The sequence below is a fragment of the Erythrolamprus reginae genome, chromosome 2 (assembly GCF_031021105.1).
Source record: "Erythrolamprus reginae isolate rEryReg1 chromosome 2, rEryReg1.hap1, whole genome shotgun sequence".
NCBI lineage: Eukaryota > Metazoa > Chordata > Lepidosauria > Squamata > Dipsadidae > Erythrolamprus > Erythrolamprus reginae.
Genome location: NC_091951.1, coordinates 339,755,521 through 339,783,421, shown reverse-complemented (window position 1 = coordinate 339,783,421; position 27,901 = coordinate 339,755,521). Strand labels below are relative to the sequence as shown.

Sequence of the window (27,901 nt, the reverse complement as noted above, 5' to 3'; positions counted from 1 at the left end):
CTCGGGGCAGCTGACAACAACATAAACAGTGTACAAATCCAATTTTAAAATACAATTTAAAACCCTTGTAATAAAATAAAATAATCACACAACCAAACCATACACCACCCTTGACAATTGGGGTGTGTGTTAGTTACCCCATGCCTGGCGGCAAAGATGAGTTTTTAATAACTTACGAAAGGCGAGGAGGGTGGGGGTAGTCCTAATCTCTGGGGGGAGTTGGTTCCAGAGAGCCGGGGCCACCACAAAGAAGGCTCTCCCCCTGGGTCCCGCCAGATGACATTGTTTAGTTGACGGGACCCGGAGAAGGCCAACTCTGTGGTACCTAATTGGCCGCTGGGATTTGTGCAGCAGAAGGTGGTCTCGGAGGTAAGCTTTTAGCTATACAATTTGGGATGAACACACTTGGAATGGTGTGGAGGTAGGAATTGGTTTCCAGAGGAAAAAAATTGCAGACTGCAGGAAAGAGGAACACTACTTAGGTGACTCTGAGGACAAAGATATACCTCCAAGTGCTTCAAGAATCCTCTGAAACAGTGGCTCTCAACCTTTCTAATGTCACAATCCTTTAATATAGTTCCTCGTGTTGGTGTGATCACCAACCATAAGTCTCACGCCAATTCTCCCAACAGAGCTTTAAGCTGATTGGCAGGAAGGTCAGAGGGACACCCCCACTGCCCACGCCTGATTGGTCAGATTGGAAAAATATGTTCCAAGGTGCCAGTATAGAAGATTTAGTTCCTGGTGAGACCACATTTGGAATACTGTGTTCAGTTCTGGAGACCTCACCTACAAAAAGATATTGACAAAATTGAACTGGTCCAAAAAAGGGCTACAAGAATGGTGGAAGGTCTTAAGCATAAAACGTATCAGGAAAGACTTAACGAACTCAATCTGTATAGTCTGGAGGACAGAAGGAAAAGGGGGGGACATGATCGAAACATTTAAATATGTTAAAGGGTTAAATACAGTCCAGGAGGTAAGTGTTTTTAATAGGAAAGTGAACACAAGAGCAAGGGGACACAATCTGAAGTTGGGGGAAATATCAAAAGCAACGTGAGAAAATATTATTTCACTGAAAGAGTAGTAGATCCTTGGAACAAACTTCCAGCAGACGTGGTGGGTAAATCCACAGTAACTGAATTTAAACATGCCTGGGATAAACATATATCCATTGTAAGATAAAATACAGGAAATAGTATAAGGGCAGACTAGATGGACCATGAGGTCTTTTTCTGCCGTCAGTCTTCTATGTTTCTGTTTCTATGTTCCTAACACCAGGGGAAATTTGTCTTTTCTCAGGGTCTTAGGCGACCCTTGTGAAACAGTCATTTGATTCCCAAAGGGGTCTTGACCCCCAGGTTGAGAACCACTGCTCTAAAAGGAAGTAAATTACTAGCTGTCGCCAAGAAATATAAATACTTCCATTCCCCATTATCCAGTTAGAGCTGACAAAGCTGCTTGGGTCAGAAGCGAAACGTCTTTTTTTTAAAAATGTCCAATTCCAAAACTCCTGGAAAAGCACCTTTGAGACAACCATGACCTGGATCAAGGGTCTCCAACCTTGACAACTTTAAGACTTGTGGACTTCAACTGGTGGAGTTCAACTCTGGGAGTTGAAGTCCGCAACTCTTAAATTTGCAAAGGTTGGAAACCCCTGACCTGGATGATTGAGAATCTCTACGGATTTTTACAAACGGACAATATCTTTTCCTCCATACTGGCAATATCCTTTTCTCCAAATACGGAGGAAAGGGGCTGGGAAATCCTATTTTGCATCCCTGCCCCACCCAGCAATGTGGAGTGAAGTTCTCGACCCCGAAAAACCTTGCCTATCTTCTTGACATTAGACCAAACGTAGGCCTGCTGTGTATTGAAGACAAATTTCCTTGCCCCCTCTGGCAGGGTTTTTATGTGTTCGTTTGTGTCAACGTCTTTAATCCAATCTTGCAATCGGTCACCGCATTTATCAGGCTCATGGGCATAACGGAATTGATCACCGAAGGCAATAGAAAGCCTCCCAAATCCACCTGGACGATCATCATAAGTTTGCTGTGTTCTGGGTTCCTGAAAGACAAGAACGGGGTTTTATATCAAGGAGAGTTCCACCTTCTCTGAATCCAGTGTGGATCGATGGGTTTGAACCTCTGCTGGGTGCAGGGATCCCTGCTTCTCGTTCCCCAAAAGGCGATTGATAGAGTCTGCTGGTTCCCGCCCTCCAAACCCTTCTACCTGACCCATCTAATCAGCGCTTAATTTCAGCTTGCAACACTCAAACTTTGGGTTTGCACATCTCTGCTTTTAAAGATGAGTATAGAAAGAACTTTATGCAAACATTCAGGTAATAATGTGAGTGGTGCGATGGCCTAGAAGCGGAGCTCTTGTCTCGCAATCAGGAGGTTGTGAGTTTGATCCTATGTTGCGTTGTGGCCCATCCATGTCCAGCTCAGCTGATCATGGATTCTGAGAATCAAGAGATGGGTGCGTTTTGGAATCCTAGGCCAGTGTATTTGGCACCAAAGTCTGATAGCAGGGAGGTTGGAGAGGATGTGGAGTCAGAGGCTGAAAGTCAACCAGGGCCTGTTGCACCTCCAGAGGTGCCCATGAGTGACTCAGGAGAAGTGGAAGAGCCTCTTCTCGATGCATGGGTGCGCAGGAGTATCAGCAGGCAGGAATGGCTAAGGAGGAAGAGATCCATGTGTGAATAGCTCTATAGAACACTTGGCCATGCCTTTTGCCTATACAGAGGCAAATCTTGCAATGAGTGAGTTGTGGAAGTTAACTGTATAATCTGAGAGACGGATGATCCAAGTTTGATGTGGAACTAATCAGTTTACAAGAAGAAACTTCTTATTTATTTATTTATTTATTTATTTATTATTTGGATTTGTATGCCGCCCCTCTCCGAAGACTCGGGGTGGCTCACAACAAGTAAAAAACAATCCAATACATAATCCAATTAATTAAAATATTAAAAGTTTTTAAAAAACCCTATACTAACATACACACACACAAGCATACCATGTATAAATTCAGCGGGCCCAGGGGGAGATGTTTAGTTTCCCCATGCCTGACGGCAAAGGTGGGTTTTGAGAAGTTTACGGAAGGCAGGAAGAGTAGGGGCAGTTCTGATCTCCGGGGGGAGTTGGTTCCAGAGAGTCGGTGCCGCCACAGAGAAGGCTCTCCCCCTGGGGCCCGCCAACCGACATCCTGGCTGTCTGCCAATTCAAGTGAGTCAGTGCCAAAATGCTAGCTGTGATATTAAAGAAGAATTAATTAAGAACTTTATTTCTGTTCTCGGACGATAATTAGTTGACAGGGAAAACACGTTCCTTGCTCTTCACTGCGTTTTGCAAACCTTTTTGCTTTATCAAATATTAGAATTATCCGTTTTAAGACTTGAAAACTTCGGATGTGTGGACTTATTTCTTAAAGGGCTCACCATGAGTCAGAACAGGTAGAGGCAGATCTCTCTCTCTCTCTCTCTGTCTCTCCCTCCCCACAATGAGAATTTTATCTGCTGAAATAATCTCTATATTGGCAACAGGAAGGGCATCTGGACAGTAAACTTCCTGCTCCATTCACTTGCCCAAGACTCCAACCCACAAGGGATTACGGGGTCTTTAAAAAAAAAGATGACAATTCAGGTAATAATATCAAGCTATCATCTGACCCTCCTGGAAAATTAGTAGAGTCGGGCTCATTTGGAGAGCTCCCAGGAATAAAATTTCTGAAGTTGAACAGCTCAAAATCCTTACTCCGGTAGTGGACGACAGGCATAGCCAGAAGAGAAAGTGGTGCCCCGAATATAAGCTGGAGATGGAGGGAAATCAGGATGAACCACGCTGATGGCTATGAGAAAGGACAAAGCATACGTTGAAATCTGTTTAAACAGTCAAGCTGTCTCTATCAGAAAACCATCCAAATATGAAATCAGATTTTTTTTAAACCACAGACCATGGTGATCATTTGAGTAGAAGTAAACTGTTTATGTATCCAAACATGGAGGGTTGGATGGTTTTTTGGGTAGTTTGACACCATCAAAAAGTGTAGGACCTTTAATTCTAAGCAAGCAAAACGAGTACTGTTAGCCAGCACAACACACCAGGCTGGGGCAACTCAGTGTAGAAAAGTAGCCATGACCAAATTGCCGTAGGGCAAGTCACCATAGCCAACTCATCACAGTACAACTCACCTAAAACAATTCAACTCAATTTAATTATTCAAAATAAATAATTTTTGTCATTCGCTTTTAATTTTGTCCTTCCTTAGGCATCCTTCCTTTAATGATTTTATTCAACTATTTCTTCAATATTAATGTAACTCTTGTCCTGGGACAAGTTGCCAGCAGCAAATTGGTCGCAACAAGTTATTGTAAACCCCACCTGACAGTCCCTCTAATACAGTGTTTCTCAACCTTGGCAACTTGAAGATATTTGGACTTCAACTCCCAGAATTCCCCAGCCAGCATTTGCTGGCTGGGGAATTCTGGGAGTTGAAGTCCAAATATCTTCAAGTTGCCAAGGTTGGGAAACACTGCAAACTGACATAAAAGATAGGACGATGACAGGGTCTAGATTAAGGGTTTCCAACCTTGGCAAATTTAAGACTTGGCTGCAGAAGTCCACAATTTGGGGGGGGGGGGGTATTTCCCCCCCATTTTTACATTTATATATATACCACAATATCCTTGCATACTTTCAACAGAATGTTAAGAATACTTGTTGGCATCGGTGTCAAGATAAGGGGGTGTTTATGCATATGTTTTGGGAATGTCCGGTAGTGCAGAACTTTTGGAAAGAAGTGCAAGAGGATAGTAATAGGTTGTTTGTTTGTTGTTTGTTTGTTTATTTATTTATTTATTTAAGATTAGGATTAGATTAGATTAGATTGTGGGGGCAATCCTGATCTCTGGGGGGGAGTTGATTCCAGAGGGTCGGGGCCGCCACAGAGAAGGCTTTTCCCCTGGGTCCCACCAGACATTGTTTCGTCGACGGGACCCGGAGAAGGCCAATTCTGTGGGACCTAACCAGTCACTGGGATTTGTGTGGCAGAAGGCGGTCCCGGAGATATTCTGGTCCGATGCCATGAAGGGCTTTATAGGTCATAACCAAAACTTTGAATATTCCTCCCTTCCTTTTATATGTCCTTTCCAACTTTATTTTCTTTTTATTTTCACACTCCCCATGTTTTGACAAATTCTGATATTATCACTACATTTCCATCCATTGGTTAATAAAATTCTAAAAGCTCCACATCAAAAAAATCCCATTTGCAAATTATATAATCCACGGGTCTTAAAGTTGCTAAGGTTGGACACCCTTGGTCTCTGATAGATGGAATCTTATACCCCATGAGTCTTCAGAAGCGATACTGCTAAAAAAATAAAGGGAACACTCAAAGAACACATGCTAGATCTGAATGAATGAAATATTCTCATTGAATACTTTGTTCTATGCAAAGTTGAATGTGCACAACAGCATGTGAAATTGATTGTCAGTGTTGCTTCCTAAGTGGACAGTTTGATTTCACAGAAGTTTGATTTACTTGGAGTTATATTGAGTTGCTTAAGTGTTCCCTTTATTTTTTTCAGCAGTGTACTTTCTGAATAAATGGAACAGATTAAAAGGTGAAATTGAATTCATGAAAAATTTCACCATTCAGAAGAGTATTTCTCCACCTTAAGCACAACTCCAAGATGTGTGAACGTTAACTTCCAGAATTATGGGAATTGACGTTCATAGAACTTAAAGTTGCTAAGGTTGAAAAACCCTGCTTTATAATTTTGAAAGACTAGGGAAGATAAGACTTTGTTTGTTTGTTTGTGTTTGTTTGTTGTTCTTGTATGCCACCTAACTACCGAAGGACTCTGGATGGCTTCCAATGAATAAGAACAATATAAAAACATTAATAAAACCCAGCCAGCATACATGCTCTCACTCACATTCCTAGCAATCTAGGATCTCATTCACTCAACGGTTCTAGGCCTGCCAGAACCAGGTCATGACTGCCTCCAGAGATTTGTACCTTCCCACCTTACCGACCCTCTGTAGTCGGTAAGGTGGGAAGGGTACGAATCTCTGGAGTCAGTTGGTTCCATAGAGACGCAGCCCCCACAGAGAAGGCCCTTCCCTTGCGGGCCCGCAAGTCAACACTATTTGGCTGGCGGGACCCAAAGGCGGCCGACTCTGTGGGCTCTTACCGGCTGCTGAGAGGTGTGCGGTAGAAGGCAGTCCCGAAGATAGTGTTATATACAGCTGAAACTCGAAAAATCAGATAAATCACGGCTTGAACTACCTTGCCTTGCATGTTATAAATATCTCTCATATATTAAGTTTCACCTTTTAAGTTACATTACTGAAATAAATGAACACTTGCATGATATTCTAATTGTTCGAGTTTCACCTGTAGGTACGTGGGTATACCAATAATAATAATAATAATAATAATAATAATAATAATAATAATAATAATAATAATAATAGTAGTAGTTATATTATTATTATTATCATTATCATTATTATTATTATTATTATTATTATTATCATTATTATTATTATTAAGATTTGTATGCCACCCCTCTCCCTTGGGGTGGCTCACAACAACATAAACAGTGTACAAATCCAATTTATAAAATGCAATTATAAAACCCTTATAATAAAATAATCACACAATCCAATCAAACCGTACACCAACCTTGAGAATTGGGGTGCGTGTTAATTTCCCCATGCCTGGCGGCAGGGAAGAGTTTTTAATGACTTACAAAAGGCAAGGAGGTTGGGGGCAGTCCTAATCTCTGGGGGGAGTTGGTTCCAAGGGGCCGGGGCCACCCCAGAGAAGGCTCTTCCCCTGGGCCCCGCCAGATGACATTGTTTAGTCAATGGGGCCCGGAGAATGCCAACTCTGTGAGACCTACTTGGCCGCTGGGATTCATACGGCAGAAGGCGGTCTCAGAGGTATTCTGGTCCGATGCCATGTAGGGCTTTATAGGTCATAAGCAACACTTTGAATTGTGACCGTAAATTGATCGGCAGCCAGTGCAGGCCGCGGAGTATTGATGAGACATGGGCTTATCTGGGGAGGCTCATGATTGCTCTCGTGGCCGCATTCTGCATGATCTGAAGTTTTCAAACACTCTTCAAAGGTAGCCCCATGTAGAGAGCATTGCAGTAGTTGCACCTCGGGGTGATGAGGGCATCAGTGACTGTGAGCAATACTCAAAGTCCAAATACTCCTGGTCCAAATACTCCTGGTCCAAATACTCCTGGTCCAAATAGGGCCACAACTGGTGCACCAGGCGAACCTGGGCAAACGCCTTCCTCACCACAGCTGAAAGATGGTGCTCTAATGTTAGCTGTGGATCGAGGAGGATGCCCAAGTTGCGGACTCTCTCTCAGGGGGTCAATAATTCCCTCCCCCCAGGTAATGGACGGACAGATGGAATTGTCCTTAGGAGGCAGAACCCAGAGTCACTCCGTCATGCGGCTGCATTTTGTACCAGTCGCTCAAGGCACCATCAATCTCACCAAAGTAATTTTAAAAAACAGCAAAATTGGGGGATTTGCCACTCAAAAGATTTTTAACTGCAATCCACTGGAAAGGCATAGGAATATGAGTTTCAAGGAACATTCAAGGACCCTTCTCCGAGTCCCGTCGACCAAACAATGTCGGTTGGCGGGACCCAGGGGAAGAGCCTTCTCTGTGGTGGCCCCGACCCTCTGGAACCAGCTCCCTCCAGAGATTAGAATTGCCCCCACCCTCCTTGCCTTTCATAAACTCCTTAAAACCCACCTTTGTCGTCAGGCATCGGGGGAACTGAGATATTCCTTCCCCCTCTCAGGCCTATACAATTTATGCATGGTATGTTTGTATGTATGTTTGGTTTTAATAAGGGTTTTTAGTCATTTTTAATATTAGATTTGTTTCATGTTGTTTTATTGTTGTTGTTAGCCGCCCCGAGTCTGCGGAGAGGGGCGGCATACAAATCTAATTAATAAAATAAAATAAATAAATAAATAAGTAAACATTGTTTTACTGGGACAAAGGAATTAATAGTTGTTATCAGGTGCCAAGAATCAGGACCAAACTGTTAAGTTGCAGTCAAAAAGATTTATTGCTGAAGCTTATGCACAAGAATCTAGCCAACTACTAATTGCTAAATTGGGCAGTAGATACGAGTAAACGGAATTCAAGAGGGGATTAATTTTCACCATTTGTGGGAATGTAAAAGTTCTAAGCTTATGACTCATTTAACTCTCTCCTCCCAGTTCTGCCTGTTTTCTTAGTTAACTAATTGCATAGATCTTTCTTTCCTGAATATTTGTGGCTGCACAGGCATTTATCATTTAAACACCATCATTTTTATCTTCTCCCAGTAAATAATTACTTACAGTTTGTTGTCATTAAAGTTCCATAGTTTTTTAGGTGCGTCATATAGACAAACTCTCTTGGCGAAACCATTCCAAGGCCGTAACTGTGGGTAATACTGCGATAAATAAAGGTGTCCTATGATTTAATTTTAAAAAAAGTCCACAAATGAAAATTCTGCCTAGTGAATTAAAATGGTAGGCTGTCAGCTTAAGGGGGGTAGGGGGGAGTGTAAATCAAATTATCCAATGTTTTTAGGCTGAGATATTTTTTATTGCCCATCAGTGGATCTTACTTAGGTTTGTAAAGTCATTTTTTATCTATGCTGTGTGCACAATTATTAGGCAAGCTGTATTTTTGAGGATTACTTTTATTATTGAACATCTACAGTGCTTTCAGTCAATCCAAAATCTTAATAAACCTCAAACCTGAATATTTTAAAAAGTAAAAGTGAGGTTATGGCTTAGGAGAATTATTGGGCAATTATTAGTGCAGCTAAATGAAAAATGAAAAATTTCCCATCTCATTTATTTTCATCTGTTAAAATGAGAATAATAAAGAAACCACTCAAAATTTACAAATAAATATTTCTGACAGTTCAAAAAAACATATCAGTGACCAAAAGAGCCACCCTTCTTTTGATTATTTTCATCTTGACCAAGGGTCTGCTTCACGCCTAGCGAATTTTTTAAACTACGTTTGATAAATAGATGAACCCCAAAAAGCAAGATAACAAAATCAAATACAGTGTTCCCTCGATTTTCGTGGGTTCGAACTTCGCGAATAGCCTATACCACGGTTTTTTTTAAAAAATTAATCAAAAAAAATACTTCGTGGTTTTTTTCTATAGCACAGTTTTTCCTGCCCGATGACGTCATATGTCATCGCCAAACTTTCGTCTGCCATTGCTGATTGGCCGAAATCTCACCCAATCAACGATATTATCGCAAAAAAATAATTATTGTTAATAAATAATTATGTTTATAAATATCAGGATCACTAAGTGTCTTATTCAATGGTGAGTACCAGTAATAATGGTGAGTAAATGGTTGTCAAAGGAATGGGAAATGGTAATTTAGGGGTTTAAAGTGTTAAGGGAAGGCTTGTGATACTGTTCATAGCCAAAAATAGTGTAATTACTTCCGCATCACTACTTCGCGGAAATTCGACTTTCGCGGGCGGTCTCGGAACGCATCCCCCGCGAAAATCGAGGGAACACTGTACATCATAGTTTTGCGTCATGTTTAAATGCAGCTTTGGTTTTCCTTTTTATCCTAAAATGCATATATATATTTTTATTGAGCAGGCTTCAACTGTGGACTTCAACTCTCAGAATTCCTGAACCAGCATGGCTAGCTCAAGAATTCTAGGAGCTGGAGTCCATAAGTCCATTGTTCCTCACCCCTGTTGTAGTGGTACATAGCAGTGACCTTGGGAAACAGGAGGAGAAGCTATAGACTAGACCAGGGATAGGTGAAGTTGGCTCTTCTATGACATATGGACTTCAACTCCTAGAATTCCTGAGCTAGCATGGTTGGCTCAGGAATTCTGGGAGTTGTAGCCCACAAGTCACAGACCCTCACCGTTTCAAGGTACTGGCACATCACATCAACTGCTTTGCTGAATTGAGGTTTCTTTAATTAAGTTTCCAGCCAATAAAAGGAAAAGAGGGAGCAAAAAAACTATTCAGATTAATTTTTTTTTAACCATACAGTTACAATAAAGATAGAGCTAGTATTCATAGTTGTAGACTCTTCCCCACACTTCCTCGAAAGGCTAATAGGGGCCAACCATTGAATGCCAAAAGGTTCAATTTCAATTCAATTTGTATGCCGCCCCTCTCTGGGGACTTGGAGCGGCTCACAAGCAATACATAGCATACAAATCCAATATTAAAAACAATTTTAAAAAACCTTATAAAAACAATCATAAAACCCAAATAAACTATACATAAACCAGAACAGCTAAGGGTATATCAATTCCCCCATGCCTGGCGATCCAGGTGGGTTTTCAGGAGTTTACAGAAGGCAAGGAGGGTGGGGGCAGTCCTAATCTCCGGGGGAGTTGATTCCAGAGGGCTGGGGCTGCCAAAGAGAAGCCTCTTCCCCTGGGTCCGCCAGACGACATTGTTTTGTCAATGGGACCTGGAGAAGGCCAACTCTGTGGGACCTAATCGGTCGCTGGGATTCATGCGGCATCGTTCGCTATCTATATCAGAGATAGGGAACTCTGGCCCTTTTAGGACTTGTGGACTTCAACTCCCAGAATTCCTGAGCCAGCCATACTGACTCAGGAATCCTGGGAGTTGAAGTCTACAAGTCATAGAAGCAGTAGTTCTCCCACCTCTAATTTATATCCTCAAACAACACCCCAAAGTCAGCTAATGGTTGTCTTGTGTTTCAGTTCCCCTAAAAACAGCCATCCTATGAAAAAGAAACAATTCGCTAAATGCTAAATTTCAGCTGTTCTTCCTTATCATATGGAATCACCTCGTCAATACTGTCCACCATTTTATACGCCTGCAACGATTTGTCCCACTTGCTGCGGTACTCAGGCTGGTAAACAAAAGGGAATAATTGGCCGGGCGGTATCTCCAGCGACACTTCAGCCCGGTATCTGGAAACGAATGTGTTCAGGGTTAATTGAAGTGATGCATCTCTGAGGAAAAGTCCTTCTATATTCTCTAGGGATAAATTGCTGTGGGGAAGAAAGTGTTTTGGGGGGTTTTGTACGACCCTTCTGTGAAGAGCGAGAGCTGCTAAGGAGTTGGGAGCAAGGATGAAACCCTCTGAAGTCTGTTACTGGTTTGCTTCACACATGTTTTGTGCACATACACACGCTGTGTACACATGTATGTTGCGGGCACTACCGTGTAGCGCCAAAAAGGAGCATTTTGAAGCCATCAGAGTCTGCAAAGGTAAGTAGAACAGCGAGGGGACGAATCAGTTTTGCTGCACAATTTAGATTAGCTAGAAAGCAGAAAATCCTACTTTCTAGCTAATCTAGATTGCGTGGCACAGCTGATTGTTCCACAAGCTGATCATTGCACAGCTGATAATCGGATATATATACAGTAGTACCTCGTGATACGAACCCTTCGTCATACGAACTTTTCGAGATACGAACCTGGGGTTAGAAATTTTTTGCCTCTTCTTACGAACTTTTTTCGCCTTACGAACCCACCGCCCGAATGCCAAACCCGGAAGTTCAGCAAAAATTCGGGTTTGGGAGGCCGCCAAGAAGCCCCGCCGCCTGGCTGTCACCTTGCCAGAAGAGCCACGGAGCTGTCGGCCAGTCGGGAGGTTCAAACAGAGGTGGGGAATCCCAACAGGGAATTCCATGGGCGGAGCTTTGACGTCACGAAGACGCCAGCTGAAACGTGGATTCCAGGAAGGACATCTCTGTGACGTCAAAGCTCCGCTCATGAAATTCCCTATTGGGATTCCCCACCTTTGTTTGAGCCTCCTGACTGGCTGACAGCTCCGTGGCTCTTCTGGCAAGGTGACTGCCAGGCGGCGGGGCCTCTCGGCGGCCTCCCAAACCCGAACGCTGAACCCGAACTTTTGCCGAACTTCCGGGTTCAGCGTTCAGGAGAATGCTGAGAAGAGCCCGGCTGTTTCAAAAGATGACAGCCAGGTGGCAGTGCCCAGCAGAGCGCCGTTTTTGCAATTATTATTTTTTGCTTGCATGCATTAATTGATTTTACATTGTTTCCTATGGGAAACACTGTTTCGTCTTACGAACTTTTTGCCTTACGAACCTCCTCCCGGAACCAATTAAGTTCGTAAGACAAGGTATTACTGTATATATGTTCACCCAAACTGGTAGCAATTTCTACTAACAGTCTGGGAGAACCGATCTGAAATGGCGGCATTTCACCTCTGGCTGGGAGGAATATGCACTCAGTAAATAAATGTAATATTTTTGTAGTTGGTTGCGCAGTCAGCTAGGTGCTTTAAACCAAACATTTCTAGCTCTGTGGACTGGTGAGGGCCCCAGGCGTGGGTTCCAAGCAAACTACAGCCCTGGGGATTGGGGACTCCTGTATTATACATCATTTGGCATGTTTTGTCCACCTATCAAGGACCTAGGTTTTGTATAGAGAAGAACAAATAAGGAAAAATAAGTTTTTGAGGGTGGAATGAAAGAAGAACTTTTTTCTAAGTCCAAACAAGATAAATGATGGAAAACAAGTTTTTTTTCCTGCTCCCCACAACCAATCCTGGACATCAAGCAACAGGAAGCTAAATAAATCACCTCCAAAATATTAGCCCTTACAGGCAGTCCTTGGCTTATGACCACAACCAAGTCCCACATTTCTGTTGCTAAGCAAGACAGTTTTTAAGTGGGTTTTGTCTCATTTTATGACCTTACTTGCCACAGCTGTGTTAGATCGGAGGCCACGTGGTTGTCAATTTTCTAATCCAAGTATTTCAAGTCTGGTGGAATAAGGTATTTTGTTGTGAGCGAAGGAGTGAAGGACTCTTCTTGTGAAATATTTCTGGACTTTCTCAATTGTATTAATGTCTGATATACAGCGCGGGTTCCAGACAGGTGAGCTGTATTCCAGAATTGGTCTAACAAATGTTTTGTAAACTCTGATTAGCAGTGTAATCTTGCCAGAGAAGAAGCTACATGAGGTTAGATTAACAACTCTTAGTGCCTTTTTGGTAATGTTGCTACAGTGGGCTTTAGCACTTAGGTAATTGGATATGAGTACTCCAAGGTCTTTGACAGAGTAAGGGTTGTTTTCCTCCAAGTTTGTATTTTGTATTTTACTGGTAGTAAGACAAATGGATTTCACCCCTGGTGGTATCCTATTATGCTATGTCTATTCATGAATGTAGTTCCTAAATAGCTGTTCTCTGAATGGAGATGCCTGTTTCAAAGTACGGTGGTACCTCTACCTAAGAATGCCTCTACTTACGAACTTTTCTAGATAAGAACCAGGTGTTCAAGATTATTTTGGCTCTTCTCAAGAACCATTTTGCACTTACAAACCCGGGCCTCCGAAACTGTAACCGCAAAAGGCAGGGAGAAGCCTCCGTGGGGCTTCTCTAGGAATCTCCTGGGAGGAAACAGGGCCAGAAAAGGTGGAGAGAAGCCTCCATGGGGCCTTTCTAGGAATCTCCTGGGAGGAAACAGGGCCTCCACCCTCCCTGTGGTCTCCCCAATTGCACACATTATTTGCTTTTACATTGATTCCTATGGGAAAAATTGCTTCTTCTTACAAGCCTTTCTACTTAAGAACCTGGTCACGAAACAAATTATGTTCGTAAGTAGAGGTACCACTGTATTCTGCTTATTGATGCTGCTTTTCACAGCTCTGGTGGGTAATCAAATGTACTGGAAGCAAAAGTAATACTTACAGTAGTCCTGGAAATTCTGTTGAAGGTTTGGCCAGGACATCCATATGTTTCTCAAATAGAGACGAAAGGGAACAGGAATTAACCATTCTGTCTTTCTGCAATATCCGTATAATTTTAACTGCATAAAATATTGTTTTATTCGTACTAGCAAAACTATGAACTCTGCAAGGAAACATATTCCTAAATAAATACATATGCTGAACAAAAGGAATCGGTGGCATTTCAAAAACTATGAATCACAACTCCAGGTGCCTTTAATTGCCCATTTGGCCCAAATAATTTATGGAACAAAGCTTCCTGTAATTTTTAATAAGTAACCATCTCCTGCCTAGGATGTCTATGGAGATTCTCAGTCATCCAGGTCATTTGTTAACCCAAAGATGCTCTTTCAAACAGCAACTGGACTTTGTTTTTCCTTGAAGACATTTCGTTGCTCCTCCTAGAAGCTTCTTTTGTTATTGCAAGTGGAAGAGGAAGTAATAACAAGTTTGACAAGATGCTGGCAAAATGATTTACAAATAGATGAAAGTGAAATGAAAGAAATAGTAGAAAATATACATAAGATTAAAAACACAAGAGTTAAAGAGATGAGAAGGAAAATCTTACACAAATGGTATTATACACCAGCACAACTTGCACACTTCCAGGGGAAAGAGAAAGGTAACTGTTGGCATGGTTGCCAAAAGAAAGGAATTTTCATGCATATGTTCTGGGAGCGTGTAGAAATTCAGAAATTTTGGAAGGAAGTGCAGAACGAAATTAATAAAATGTTAAATATTAATTGGACAATTACAAAAGAAATAGCGATTTTAATTAAACAAAGAGAACTAGGAGATTTTAAAGAAATAAAAACTGCAGCATTGGAAAGTGCTCAAGCAGTAGTGGTATTGGGTTGGAAAGTGTCTACAAAATGGACACTACAGAATTGGTACTGGTACATGGTGGATCACATACATTTTGAAATCATGGAAATACTGTAAGATTAAACAACTTTGATGAAAATAAACTGGAGAAGCTGATGGTACGATGGAATAAGGTGAAAGGTTATATGTTGAGTAGAATCTGTGATGTAAATGTGAAAAATAAACTGCAATCACTCTTTTAGTAATAACAATGCAAAGTAGAGCCAAGGAAATATATATATATATATAAACTAGTAAATTCCGAACCCCTTGTAATGGGTGGTGGTGGTGATGGGGGTTTCTCTGTCGGTCAGGTGATGGGCACATGCACTGTGCACTGTTTTATGTTTGTTTTTATCTAACCATTTATAAAATCAATAAAAATATATTTCAAAAAAAAAAAAAGTTCTGCAGAACAGAATAAATTTCTCAGAGGATGTTCTGTGCACAGCCCTCAGAGCGAACCCACCGACTCAAAAGACCCTTATTTTATGATAAAATCAAACTATAGATAAAAGCACACATAGTGACAAGTGGATTTGAACAGCAAGGAAAAGGAAGTTATTTTTCTTTCCGGAGCTAAGCATCAACAATGTCTAAGAAAGGCACCAAACCTGGTCTAATTGGAATTCCATAGATCAGTGTTTCCCAACCTTGGCAACTTGAAGATATTTGGACTTCAACTCCCAGAATTCCCCAGCCAGCATCCGCTGACTGGGGAATTCTGGGAGTTGAAGTCCAAATATCTTCAAGTTGCCAAGGTTGGGAAACACTGCCATAGATAACAAAGTCCATTTATCATTTAAGCATATGAATCAGCTCACCGAGATCTCAAGCAAAAATCCTTTTTTGGGGGCAGAAATCATGGTTTTGATACACAGAAACATAGAAGATTGACAGCAGAAAAAGGCCTCATGGTCCATCTAGTCTGCCCTTATACTCTTTCCCGTATTTTATCTTAGGATGAATATATGTTTATCCCAAGCATGTTTAAATTAAGTTACTGTGGATTTACCAACCATGTCTGCTGGAAGTTTGTTCCAAGCATCTACTACTCTTTCAGTAAAATAATATTTTCTCATGTTGCTTCTGATCTTTCCCCCAACTAACCTCAGATTGTGCCCCCTTGTTCTTGTGTTCACTTTCCTATTAAAACACTTCCCTCCTGAGCCTTATTTAACCCTTTAACATATTTAAATGTTTCGATCATGAAGCCTTGTTTTGAAGCCTTGTTCAAGCACCCCCACTCTACAACCTCTTCCACTGAATGGTGTTCAAACCCCACACCCAATTACCCAAAATCCTTTGCCTTTGTACTGCCTGGAAGTGACGTCACACCCCAAAGAAACTAAGGCTGTAAACTAATACCTTTTACTATGCAACTCCTCTCGCCTTCTTAGCAATCTCCTATAGCGAGGGTCTATCCACTGACTTTCCACTCTAATGTCTTCCTCATCCTCCGACTAGGGCCACTCCCCAATTGTCATAACAGCCCCCTCTAGTGGTTCCTCAGGTTCCCTCAGATCATTTTCTCCCTCACTCTTGCTCTCTGCTTCATCTTTCAACCCCTCTTGACCCAGGGTAGCCAGAGGAGCCTGGCTCATCCTCCTCAGAATCTGACGTGATCTGAGGTGGACAGGGAGCATTCACAACAGAGGAGAACTGAAGAAGCTTCTTGGATGAGAAGTGAAGTGTCTTCAAGGAAAAACAAAGTCCAGTTATCTTTTGAAAAAGCACCTTTGGGACATCTTGTCTAGGAGGGCATCTCTGTGCTCCAACATCTTCTTTCTGTTTTATTTGCAAGGGACAAGTAAGGAAGAGCCGGGGTGGCGCAGCAGGTAGAGTGCTGTACTGCAGGCCACTGAAGCTGACTGTAGATCTGAAGGTCAGCGGTTCAAATCTCATCACCGGCTCAAGGTTGACTCAGCCTTCCATCCTTCCGAGGTGGGTAAAATGAGGACCCGGATTGTGGGGGCAATAGGCTGGCTCTGTTAAAAAGTGCTATTGCTAACATGTTGTAAGCCCGCCCTGAGTCTAAGGAGAAGGGCGGCATAAAAATAAAATAAAATAAAATAAAATAAAATAAAATAAAATAAAATAAAATAAAATAAAATAAAATAAAATAAAATAAAATAAAATAAAATAAAATAAAATAAAATATGTTAAGAGCCGCCCCGAGTCTTTGGAGAGGGGCGGCATACAAATCTAATAAATAATAATAATAATAATAATAATAATAATAATAATAATAATAATAATAATAATAATTCAAATAAGACAATCATAGACCATTTTCTTACCGTAGATTTTACCACTTTCCATCCTTCTGTATCATTGAGATAGAAAAAAACTTTTTCGGAGACCTCTTCAGCAGTTTTATTAAAATCCATCTAACTGGGAAGATATGAAAGCAATGCATGTATCAATGGCGTGGGGTATCCCAACAGGAAGAGAGAAAAAATAAAGAGATTTTGTCTTACTGTGGTCTTTCAAAGGGCTTCTATTTGAAGTTTTTAAGCAAAAGTGTGCAGTAGCAAACAACAGAAACACATACACATGCTGAACCAGGGCAGCCTTCTTCAACTTAATGTCCTCTAGTCCAGTGGTCCCCAACGTTTTTTCCACCAGGGACCAGTTTCAGCAAGACAATTTTTCTATGGCCCAGTGGGGGCGGAAAGGGGCGTGGTTGAGGGCGGGATTAAGCATGGGGGTGCTGGTCCTCCCTGCCCCTCTTTCCCGCCATCGTCCTGTGGCCGGCAGAACCTGCCTCCCAAGCCCTCTTGCCCAGCGGGAGCTAAGCGCTGGAGAGAGGGGGTCAGGCTGGCCCTCCTGCCTCCCCCCAGCCAAAAACGCAAAAGCGCCCTGCGGCAGAAGCCAAAAGAGGCTTGAGCCTCTCAGTCCTTCCCGCCCCTCTGTCCCATCCATCGTCCTGTGGCCGGCAGAACCTGCCTCCCGAGGCCTCTTGCCCGGCGGGAGGCGAAGCGCTGGAGGGAGGGGGTGGCGGCATGAGGGCCGGCAGCTGCTGACTCCACGGACCGGTGCAACATGCCCCGCGGCCCGGTACTGGTCCGCGGCCCGGTGGTTGGGGACCCCTGCTCTAGTCTAAAGCAGGGGTCTCCAATCTTAGCAAATTTACTCGTGGACTTCAACTCACAAATCTTAAAGATGCCAAGGATAGAGATTATCAGAAGATAATCAACTGCAGAAAAAACAATTGCTGCCAACCTGCCTTCCATTGAGGGCCTGTATATTCCACGAGTCAAAAAGACGGCTGTGAAAATATTTACTGACCCCTCACATCCTGGACACAAATTGTTTCAACTCCTACCCTCAAAATGTCGCTACAGAGCAGTGGTTCTCAACCTGGGGGCCAGCACCCCTTTGGGGGTCGAATGACCGTTTCACAGGGGTCGCCTAAGATCATGGGGAAAAACAAATTTCCCCTGGTGTTAGGAACTAAAGCTTCTATTCTGGCACCTTGGAAGGTATTTTTACAATCCGACCAATCAGGCGTTGACAGCGGGGGTGTCCCTCTGACCTTCCTGCCAATCAGCTTCAAGGTCTGTTGGGAGAATTGGTGCTAGACTTATGATTGGGGGTCACCACTACACAAGAAGCTGTATTAAGGGGTCGCGGCATTAGAAAGGTTGAGAACCACTGCTATAGAGCACCGCACACTAGAACAAGTAGACATAACAAGTTTTTTCCCAAAGGCCATCACTCTGCTAAACAAATAATTCCCTCAACACTGTCAAACTATTTACTAAGTCTGCACTACTATTACTAGTTTTTTCTCACCATTCCTATTACCCATTCCCTCCCACTAATGACTGCATGACTGTAATTTGTTGCTTATATCCTTAAGATTTTTTATTAATATTGTTTCCTGATTGTTTTTTTGACCCCTATGACAATTATTGAGTGTTGTACCACATGATTCTTGACAAATGCATATTTTCTTTTATGTACACTGAGAGCATCTGCACCAAGACAAATTCCTTGTTTGTCCAATCACACTTGGCCAATAAAGAATTCTATATTCTATATTCTATTCTATGTTTCCTGACCCTGCTGCCTTCCAGATGTGCCGGGCAGCTGCGATGCTCCCGTTTTCTCGAGATCCCACCGCTTGGCTTGGAAGAAAAGGGATCGAAGGCATTAAAAGCCCCCGGACATAATAACTACCACGCCCATGGAACACGCCCTCACCTCCGGGCATCCCTCGCCGCCTCCGCCTCCCCGGCCGCCAGTTGTAACTGCGAGATCCTAGCAGGAGAGGGCGGTGTGGCTGCCTCGGCATTGTGATGCCTTCGACCCTCCCCCAACGCCTGCTGGGAGTTGTGGTTCTGCTGCGCCTCGCGCGAGCCAATGGGACCGCGCCGCAGGGACGGAGCATGCGTATTGGAATCCAAGCCGACGCCCTTGGCAAGGAGGGGCTGTGGCGTTTTTAAAACGGCGGGCGGGAGAGTGAGGCGATCCCGCCGGGGATGCAGGTGAGATCGACCGGGGAGGGGCGGGAGGAGAGGGCAGGGCAGCGGTTGGATTTCATTTCTTCTTCGCAGGAGCCCGGGGAGAATTAGGCCGACCTCTGGAAAGGGGGCTGGACTAGAAAACCTCCAATTTCCTTCCAACGCATTCATCATTCTATTCTGTTCTGCTGAAGAATTCCTTATATTTTTATTTTTATTTTATTTTATTTATTCTTTGTCCAATATACAATACATATGAGAGAGAATATACATTAGGAATATATATATAAAGATAGGAAGTAAAAAGAAGGGAAGTGGATAGGAAGAGAATATATATAGAGGAGAGAATATATAAGATAAAAGAGGTAAGAAAGGAGAATTGGACAGGGGACGATAGGCACAACAGTGCACTTATATACGCCCCTTACTGGCCTCTGAGGAATCGGGAGAGGTCAATCGTGGAGAGTTTAATGGAGAAGTGTAGGGGATTGGGGGTTGACACTATTGAGTCCGGTAATGAGTTCCACGCTTCGACAACTCGATTGTTAAAGTCGTATTTTTTGCAGTCAAGTTTGGAGCGATTGATATTAAGTTTGAATCTATTGTGTGCTCTTGTGTTGTTGCTGTTGAAGCTGAAGTAGTCGTTGGCCGGAAGGACGTTGCAGCGTATGATCTTGTGGGCAATACTTAGATCGTGTTTTAGACGCCTTAGTTCTAGGCTTTCAAGGCCCAGGATGGTTAGTCTATTTTCGTAGGGTATTCTGTTTCGAGTGGAGGAGTGGAGGGCTCTTCTGGTGAAGTATCTTTGGACGTTTTCGAGAGTGTTGATGTCTGAGATGCGGTGTGGGTTCCAGGCAGATGAGCTGTATTCGAGAATGGGTCTGGCATAGGTTTTGTAGGCTCTTGTGAGTAGTGTGAGATTGCCGGAGCAAAAGCTGCGTAGGATCAGGTTAACAACTCTGGAGGCTTTTTTGGCGATATTGTTGCAGGGTTAGGGTTAGGGTTAGGGTTAGGTCCTCGACTAACAACAGTCCTCATTAAGTGATCTTTCGGGTTAGAGTAGCGCTGAAAAAAAGTGGGTTACGTCCATTTTTCACACGTACGACCACTGTGGCAGCATCCCAAGGGTCATGTGATTTTACATTCGGACTCACATTTATGACGGTTTGCAGTGTCCTGCGATCACAGGACTCCCCTGCAAGTCAGTGGGGAAACCAGATTCGCTTGGCAACTTACTATCTATCTATCTATCTATCTATCTATCTATCTATCTATCTATCTAATCTAACTCTATTTCTCTATATCTATCTATCATTTATTTATTTATTTATTTATTTATTTATTTATTGGACATATCTATCATCTCTATCATATCTATCTATCTATCTATCTATCATCTCTCTCTGTGTTGATTGATTGATTGGACTTATATCTATCTATCTATCTATCTATCTATCTATCATATCTCTCTCCCTCTCTCGATTGATTGATTGATTGATTGGACTTCTATCTATCTATCTATCTATCTATCTATCTATCTATCTATCATCCCTCTCTCGATTGATTGATTGAATGGACTTATATCTATCATCTCTCTCTATTTATTTATTTATTGGACTTATATCTATCATCTCTATCTATCTATATTTATCTATCATCTAACTCTATCTGTCTGTCTGTCTTTTTATCTCTATCTCTATCATCTCTCTTTCTCTATCATCTCTATCTAGCTATCTATCTCTAGCTATCTAGCTATTGGATTTATATGCTGCCCCACTCTCAGAGGACTCTGGATTGCTTATAGCCAAATGCAATAATATAAATACCCCTTAAATATAAAATATAAGTCCCCCTGAAAACCAATAGAATAGAATAGATAAAAGAAAAAGATACATTTGTCAAGAATCACATGGTAGATCACATAATGATTGTCATAGGAGTCAAATAAGCAATAAAGAAATAATATTAATAAAAATCTTAGGATACAAGCAACCCCTTAAAATCAACAAAAACAATTTACAACTCCCAACGAACACTCACAACAGCTAAAAATCAAACATATCTTTCCTGGTTAGATCCCAATGGGATACCATCCGATCAACGACCCCAGGCCTCCCGGAAAAGCTAGGAGTTTACGGGAGGCTAATAGAATGGAGGCTAATTTAACAGCCACAGAGTTTTGATTAACAACAGTGGCAAGAAAAGTTGTGAAACAGGGCAGAACTCATTTCACAAATATCTTGCACTTAGCAACATAGGTTTTGGGCTCAATTGTGGTCGTAAGATGAGGACTGTCCATATATATTCTGAGATGTGACTTCATGTGGCTTCTGGATCTAGTAGCCCAGGCAACCCCACATAGGCTTCATGATAGCAATAGCATTTTGACTTATATACCTCTTCATAGTGCTTTTACAGCCTTATCTAAGCGGTTTGTAGAATCAGTATATTGCCCCCAACTATCGGGGTCCTCATTTTACCCACCTCGGAAGGATAGAAGGCTGAGTCAACCTTGAGCCGGTGGTGAGATTTGAACTGCTGAACTATAGCTAGCACTCTAACCACTGCACCACCCTATATTTTAGGTTATTTTCTGGTAAATAGAAGTAAATGGATGGTTTAGGCACAAAAATTGTCTTAGGGGCATGGCATAAACATATAATTAACTACGAACAGTTGGTAAGCTTATTATCTCAAGGGTGGTTATTCAAGATTTAATTCAACGATTGAATTGGATGGATGTACAGGCATGCATAATATGAGACTGGTGTGAGATTCATCTACAATTGCAAAAAGCAGCCTTTTTATGTATTTAACAAGTATTTGGACTTTTAAAACCCATCCTTTGCATTAAACAGTCATTCTATAATGTTTCTCAGCTGGAACTACACGTGATATCCTACCAGCTTCTTTAATAGAGTACAGTAGTAGTGTAGAAGAATTTTATGAATTTTCAATGGATTTAATGGATTTAAGCCCCCTTTGAAAACCCGTGAAGTAGCGAATCCGCAAAGGATGAACCGCGAAGTAGCGAGGGATTAATGTAATTTAAATAATATACGTCCTCTTTGGTGTGGGGGGGGTGTTAAATGTGAAAATCAGGGCAGATTTGAAAATATTATTGTTTCCCTGGGTGATTCTCAAAATCTGTTTTTTAATTATTATTATTATTATTGTTTATTGACAGTTCTTGAATGCTTCAGGAGAAGTTGCAGAAGACCCCTGAATGAAAAGTAATGTCCTGCTTGGTTAAAAAAAGTAATATCTGTTCTCCAGAAACAACTGTGTCATCTCTTCTAGCAAGTGGTAACTTTAAGAGTGGCCACGATTCCTTTCATCACAGTTCAGTCCAATACAAGGACAAGCTGTATAGTTCTTCCTCTCAAGCTTTAGAGGCGTATATTAAAGATTTCAATCTCAGTCTTTTATCGCCAGAGGTCAGAACTGGAAAAATTGAAATTCTTCCCAGGGCTCCTGAAACCATCAAATCCTCAAATAACAATTTCGAGGCCAGGAGTGGTAAGTGTATATGTTTTTTTCCCCAGTAATGTACATGGGGAGGAATTTACCCGTATTAGAGTCACTCTGAAAATAACATCCAAATATCAACCTAATATATATTTCTTATTTATTCATGTATTTATTGTGTATTTATTAATTAAATTTTTATGGTACCCTCTCTATAATTCACACAAATTCCTTATAGGAGTTTGGTGTTATTTGTATTCCCTCTGTTATGTATATTTGTGGGTTATCTTTTAAATATGGGTTGATGATACATTTCATGGGGAATAAAAGTAAAAGCTAAGCTCATGTAGTTGATGACTTCAACTCACTCCTCTTCCTCTTGTTTGCATTGATTTTCTAGAAGTATCTAATGTTTCCTCCCATGTTAACTGTATGACTGTAACTTGTTGCTTATATCCTAAGATTTTTATTAATATTGCTTCTCCATTGCTTATTTGACCCCTATGACAATCATTAAGTGTCATACCACATGATTCTTGACAAATGTATATTTTATTTTATGTACGCTGAGAGCATATGCACAAAGACAAATTCCTTGTGTGTCCAATCACACTTGGCCAATAAAATTCTATTCTATTATTTGGATTCCCTATCTTGTAGTGCATGTGTGTTTTTTAATATGAGTTGGTGATATGAAAAATGTTCGGAAACTTCAGATCGTGCAGAATGCAGCTGCGAGAGCAATCATGGGCTTTCCCAAATATGTCCATGTTACACCAACACTCTGCAGTATGCATTGGTTGCCGATCAGTTTCCGGTCACAATTCAAAGTGTTGGTTATGACCTATAAAGCCCTTCATGGCACCGGACCAGATGACCTCAGGGACCGCCTTCTGCTGCATGAATCCCAGCGACCAGTTAGGTCCCACAGAGTGGATCTTCTCCGGGTCCCGTCAACTAAGCAATGTCACCTGGCGGGACCCAGGGGAAGAGCCTTCTCTGTGGCGGCCCCGGCCCTCTGGAACCAACTCCACCCAGAGATTAGAACTTCCCCCACCCTCCTTGCCTTTCGTAAACAACTTAAAACCCACCTCTGCCGCCAGTCATGGGGGAATTGAGATCCTCTTTCCCCCTAGGCCTTTACAATTCTATGCATGTGGCTGATGAATCACCATTATATCCTAAAATGATCCATGCAGGTCCTGAAACCAGTTTTAACAGCTATCCGAACACTGCAATATCAGCAAATCTCCCAAGATTTCGGCATTATCATATGAAATTTTAGATTGAGATAATGAAAATCTTCAAAATTTCAGACTTTAAAGAATGTGATGCCCGGACCATCACTTATAACACCCATGGTCTGAAAAAAAAAAGCTCATTTGATGAAAAAGTGTCTTTAACCTCTAGAAATGAGTCTCAACATTAGAAGGAAAAGATGGTATAGAACAGAGATCTCCAACCTTAGCAAATTTAAGACTTGTGGACTTCAACTCTCTGGGAGCTGAAATCCACAAGTCTTAAAGTTGCCAAGGTTGGAGTCCCCTGGTATAGAATATTCTATTGCCTGGCTGACATGAGTCTTCGGAGAGGGGCGGCATACAAATCTAATAAATAAATAGTTTTTTAATATTAGATTTGTGCCATTATAATATTGTTTTGTTGTGAGCCACCCCGAGTCTTCAGAGAGGGGCGGGATACAAATCTAATAAATAATAATAATAATAATAATAATAATTATTATTATTATTATTATTATTAATAATGAATGAATGATTGCAAGCAGTGTTCCCTCTAATTTTTTGGGGGGGTGGGCGGAAAAGTATAGTGTCTGAGCAGCAGTCCCTTCGGGACTGGGCGGCACAGAAATAATAAATAAATAAATACATAAACAAACAAACAAACAAATAAATAAAAAACCCACCCTGTTTTGCCTCAGAGAATTTCAAAATAAAATACTGTACTGTGTGTCTATAAAGTGAGCTCATAATAGGGCAACTCTATCAATATCAAAATGCCACTTAAATAGTTGAGCTAGTTTCAAACTAGATTTTGATTTTCTTTCTCTCTTCCTTACTCCCATTCTTTTTCTTTTTCTTTTCCTTCCTCTCTTTTTTCTATCTCTCTCTTCCCCTCTCTCTCTCCTTTCCTCTCACTCTTTCCCTCTCGTCTTCTGGGCAGGTTTGGAAAACTCTGAGCTGATGATGATTTTTAAGTGAGCGATTGCTCACTGCTCAGCTTAGAGGGAAGTATGATTGCAAGTAACTTGAAATATTTCCTTTTTTTGGAACCTGTAGATGAAGTCAAATTATGTCTCTCCTTTGTTTTAGAAAATGTCAAGCAGCATATACGCGTGGGAAGAAACATTGTTTATGAGCCGGATATAGTCAGCCTGACTACAGATGATCTTTTAGCATTTCCAGCCGATGGTTCCCACTCTTTCATGATTTCTAGGTCATTAGCTCAGAGATGCAATGTGAACAGGAGGCGCTGGACGACATCTTCTGCTCATCACTGGACTTCTTCCCTCCGCAATCAAGAAAAAGAAAATTCTTTGAAAAATCCCTTGCTTCCCTCCTCATACCATGAAGGTAGCAGAAAAAAGGATACACAATATAAATTCCAAAGCCGTCATTCTGTGCTGCCTGGGAATGACCAGCTTGCCAGCCGAGAGACTGTGCTTCATAAGAATTATCCAAGGTGGCTGACAAGCCATAAAACTGAGTTGAACATTTCAGACATGAGCAGTATTCCCGAATCCAAATATCCCATCTGGCTGAAGAATCATAATCTCTTATCGGATTCAAGTAATGAACATTCTACACAGGCCTCTCATCTGTCTTCGCAAGATAAACAGGAGTTGATGGAGTTTCAAAATATTAAAAGGCCTAATGATGTGGCGACCCTAAAGCATGAGTATGATGCTCAATCGGATTGCTCAAAAGATTCTCCAAGTGCCTTTTTTATACTGCAGGGCTTAAGTGAGCACGACGATCCTCTTATAGGTAACCCGTAATAGCATTTATTTTGATGTCAGACTTGATAATTATGATTGTGATTTATTAGACTTGTATGCCGCCCCTCTTCGGAGACTCGGGGCGGCTCACAAAAGTGATAAAAACAGTACATGATGACAAATCTAATAATTTAAATCTAAAAATAACGATAATACATTTAAAAGTCTAAAAACAAGGAACCCCAATATATAAAAACATACAATCCTATCAAACACAAATACTACATAGGCAGGGGGAGATGTCTCAGTTCCCCCACACTTGACGACAGAGGTGGGTTTTGAGGAGTTTACGAAAGGCAGGGAGGGTGGGGGCAATCCTAATCGCTGGAGGGAGCTGATTCCAGAGGGTCGGAGCCGCCACAGAGAAGGCTCTTCCCCTGGGTCCTGCCAGACGGCATTGTTTAGTCGACGGGACCCGGAGAAGACAAACTCTGTGGGACCTAACCGGTCGCTGGGATTTGTGCGGCAGAAGGCGGTCTCGCAGGAATCCTGGTCCGGTGCCATGAAGGGCTTTATAGGTGATGACCACCATTTTGAATTGTGACCGGAAACTGATTGGCAACCAATGCAGACTGCGGAGTGTTGGAGTAATATGGACATATTTGTGAAAGCCCATAATTGCTCTCGCAGCTGCATTCTGCACGATCTGAAGTTTCCGAATACTGTACTCTTCAAAGCTAGCCCCATGTAGAGAGCATTACAGTAGTCGAACCTCGAGGTGAGGAGGGCATGAGTGACTGTGAGCAGTGACTCCCGGTCCAAATAGGGCCGCAACTGGTGCACCAGATGAACCTGGGCAAACGTCCCCCTCGCCATAGCTGAAAGATGTTTCTCTAATGTGAGCTGTTAATCGAGGAAGACGCGCAGGTTGCGGACCCTCTCTGAGGGGGTCAGTAATCTCCCCCCGCAGGGTGATGGACAGACAGATGGAATTGTCCCTGGGAGGCAAAACCCACAGCCACTCCGTCTTATCAGGGTTGAGTTTGAGTCTGTTGACACCCATCCAGGCCCCAACAGCCTCCAGGCACTGGCACATCACTTCCACTGCTTCGGTCTTGGTCAACTTTTGGGAATGTGGCCCAATTAGAGATTCAGTTCAGATGCTGTAAAGAACCAGTGGTTTAATGCAGCGTTTCATAACCGGTGTGCCGCGGCACACTAGTGTGCCGCGAGACATCGTCAGGTGTGCCGCGGCGAGAGGCGGCGGAGGAGAGTGGGCGGATCGGGCGGGCAATGGGGCAGGGCGGAGAAGTCAGGAGCGCGTTTGGCCGGAGGCACCTACTGCCGCACCTCCCTGCCCCTGCCTCCCCACGGTGCCTCCGGCCAAACGCGCCCCTGGCTTCTCCGCCCTGCCCCATTGCCCGCCCGATCCGCCCACTCTCCTCCGCCGCCGCCTCCTGCGTTGGGGCGAGCAATCCGGGAGTCCGGGACTGTGTGGCTTTGCGCCATGAAGAGAAAACGGCCGACTTTTCCCTGCTGCCGTTTTCTCTTCATGGCGCAAAGCCACACAGTCCCAGACTCCCGGATCGCTCGCTTCTCCGGTCAGCAAAGCCATCTGCCCAGGAAAGCGCCGCGCTGGCCGGAGAAGCGAGCGATCCGGGAGTCCGGGACTGTGTGGCTTTGCGCCATGAAGAGAAAACGGCAGCAGGGAAAAGTCGGCCGTTTTCTCTTCATGGCGCAAAGCCACACAGTCCCGGACTCACAGATCGCTTGCTTCTCTGGCCAGCGCGGCGCTTTCCTGGGCAGATGGCTTTGCTGACCGGAGAAGCGAGCGATCCGGGAGTCCGGGACTGTGTGGCTTTGCGCCATGAAGAGAAAACGGCCGACTTTTCCCTGCTGCCGTTTTCTCTTCATGGCGCAAAGCCACACAGTCCCGGACTCCCGGATCGCTCGCTTCTCCGGTCAGCAAAACCATCTGCCCAGGAAAGCGCCGCGCTGGCCGGAGAAGCAAGCGATCCGGGAATCCGGGACTGTGTGGCTTTCGGCCGGGCTAACGGGAGGCGGCGTGAGGCCGGGCGCTGGGGACGTCTGGGAGGGCGAGGAGGCTGATGGCTGCTGCGCACTCCACTCTCTCTCCGGCTCTCTCTCGCTCTTTCTTTTTCTCTCTGTTGCTGGCGTGGTGAACGAGAGAAAGAGAGAGAGAGAAAAAGGAGGGGAGAGAGAATGAGAGAAAGAAAGCAAGAGAGAGAGAGAAAGAAAGGGGGGAAGGAGGGAGAGGGAAAGACATAGAGGGAGGGAAGGAGGGAGAGAGAAAGAGAGCAAAAAAGAGAGGAAGAAAGAAAGAAAGAGGGATGGAGAGAAAGAAGGGAA

General features: G+C 42.9%; 2 protein-coding genes across 2 annotated transcripts in view; one reads left to right on the top strand and one right to left on the bottom strand.

The window, feature by feature from the left end:
• Window positions 1-1,910: 1,910 nt before the first annotated feature.
• Window positions 1,911-20,197, bottom strand: STARD6 (StAR related lipid transfer domain containing 6). The gene is given in 8 exon segments (XM_070736916.1): window positions 1,911-2,067; window positions 3,759-3,852; window positions 8,391-8,505; window positions 10,857-10,983; window positions 13,737-13,786; window positions 16,939-17,028; window positions 18,848-18,946; window positions 20,192-20,197. Coding segments are annotated over 8 exon segments (738 nt in total).
• Window positions 19,009-27,901, top strand: part of C2H18orf54 (chromosome 2 C18orf54 homolog) — a 22,099-nt gene continuing 13,206 nt past the window's right edge. The window contains exons 1-3 of the mRNA XM_070743543.1: window positions 19,009-19,131; window positions 22,295-22,626; window positions 24,906-25,580. Coding sequence (XP_070599644.1) covers window positions 22,344-22,626; window positions 24,906-25,580 — 958 coding nt within the window. The 5' untranslated portion in view covers window positions 19,009-19,131; window positions 22,295-22,343. The remainder of the gene's footprint in view (window positions 19,132-22,294; window positions 22,627-24,905; window positions 25,581-27,901) is intronic.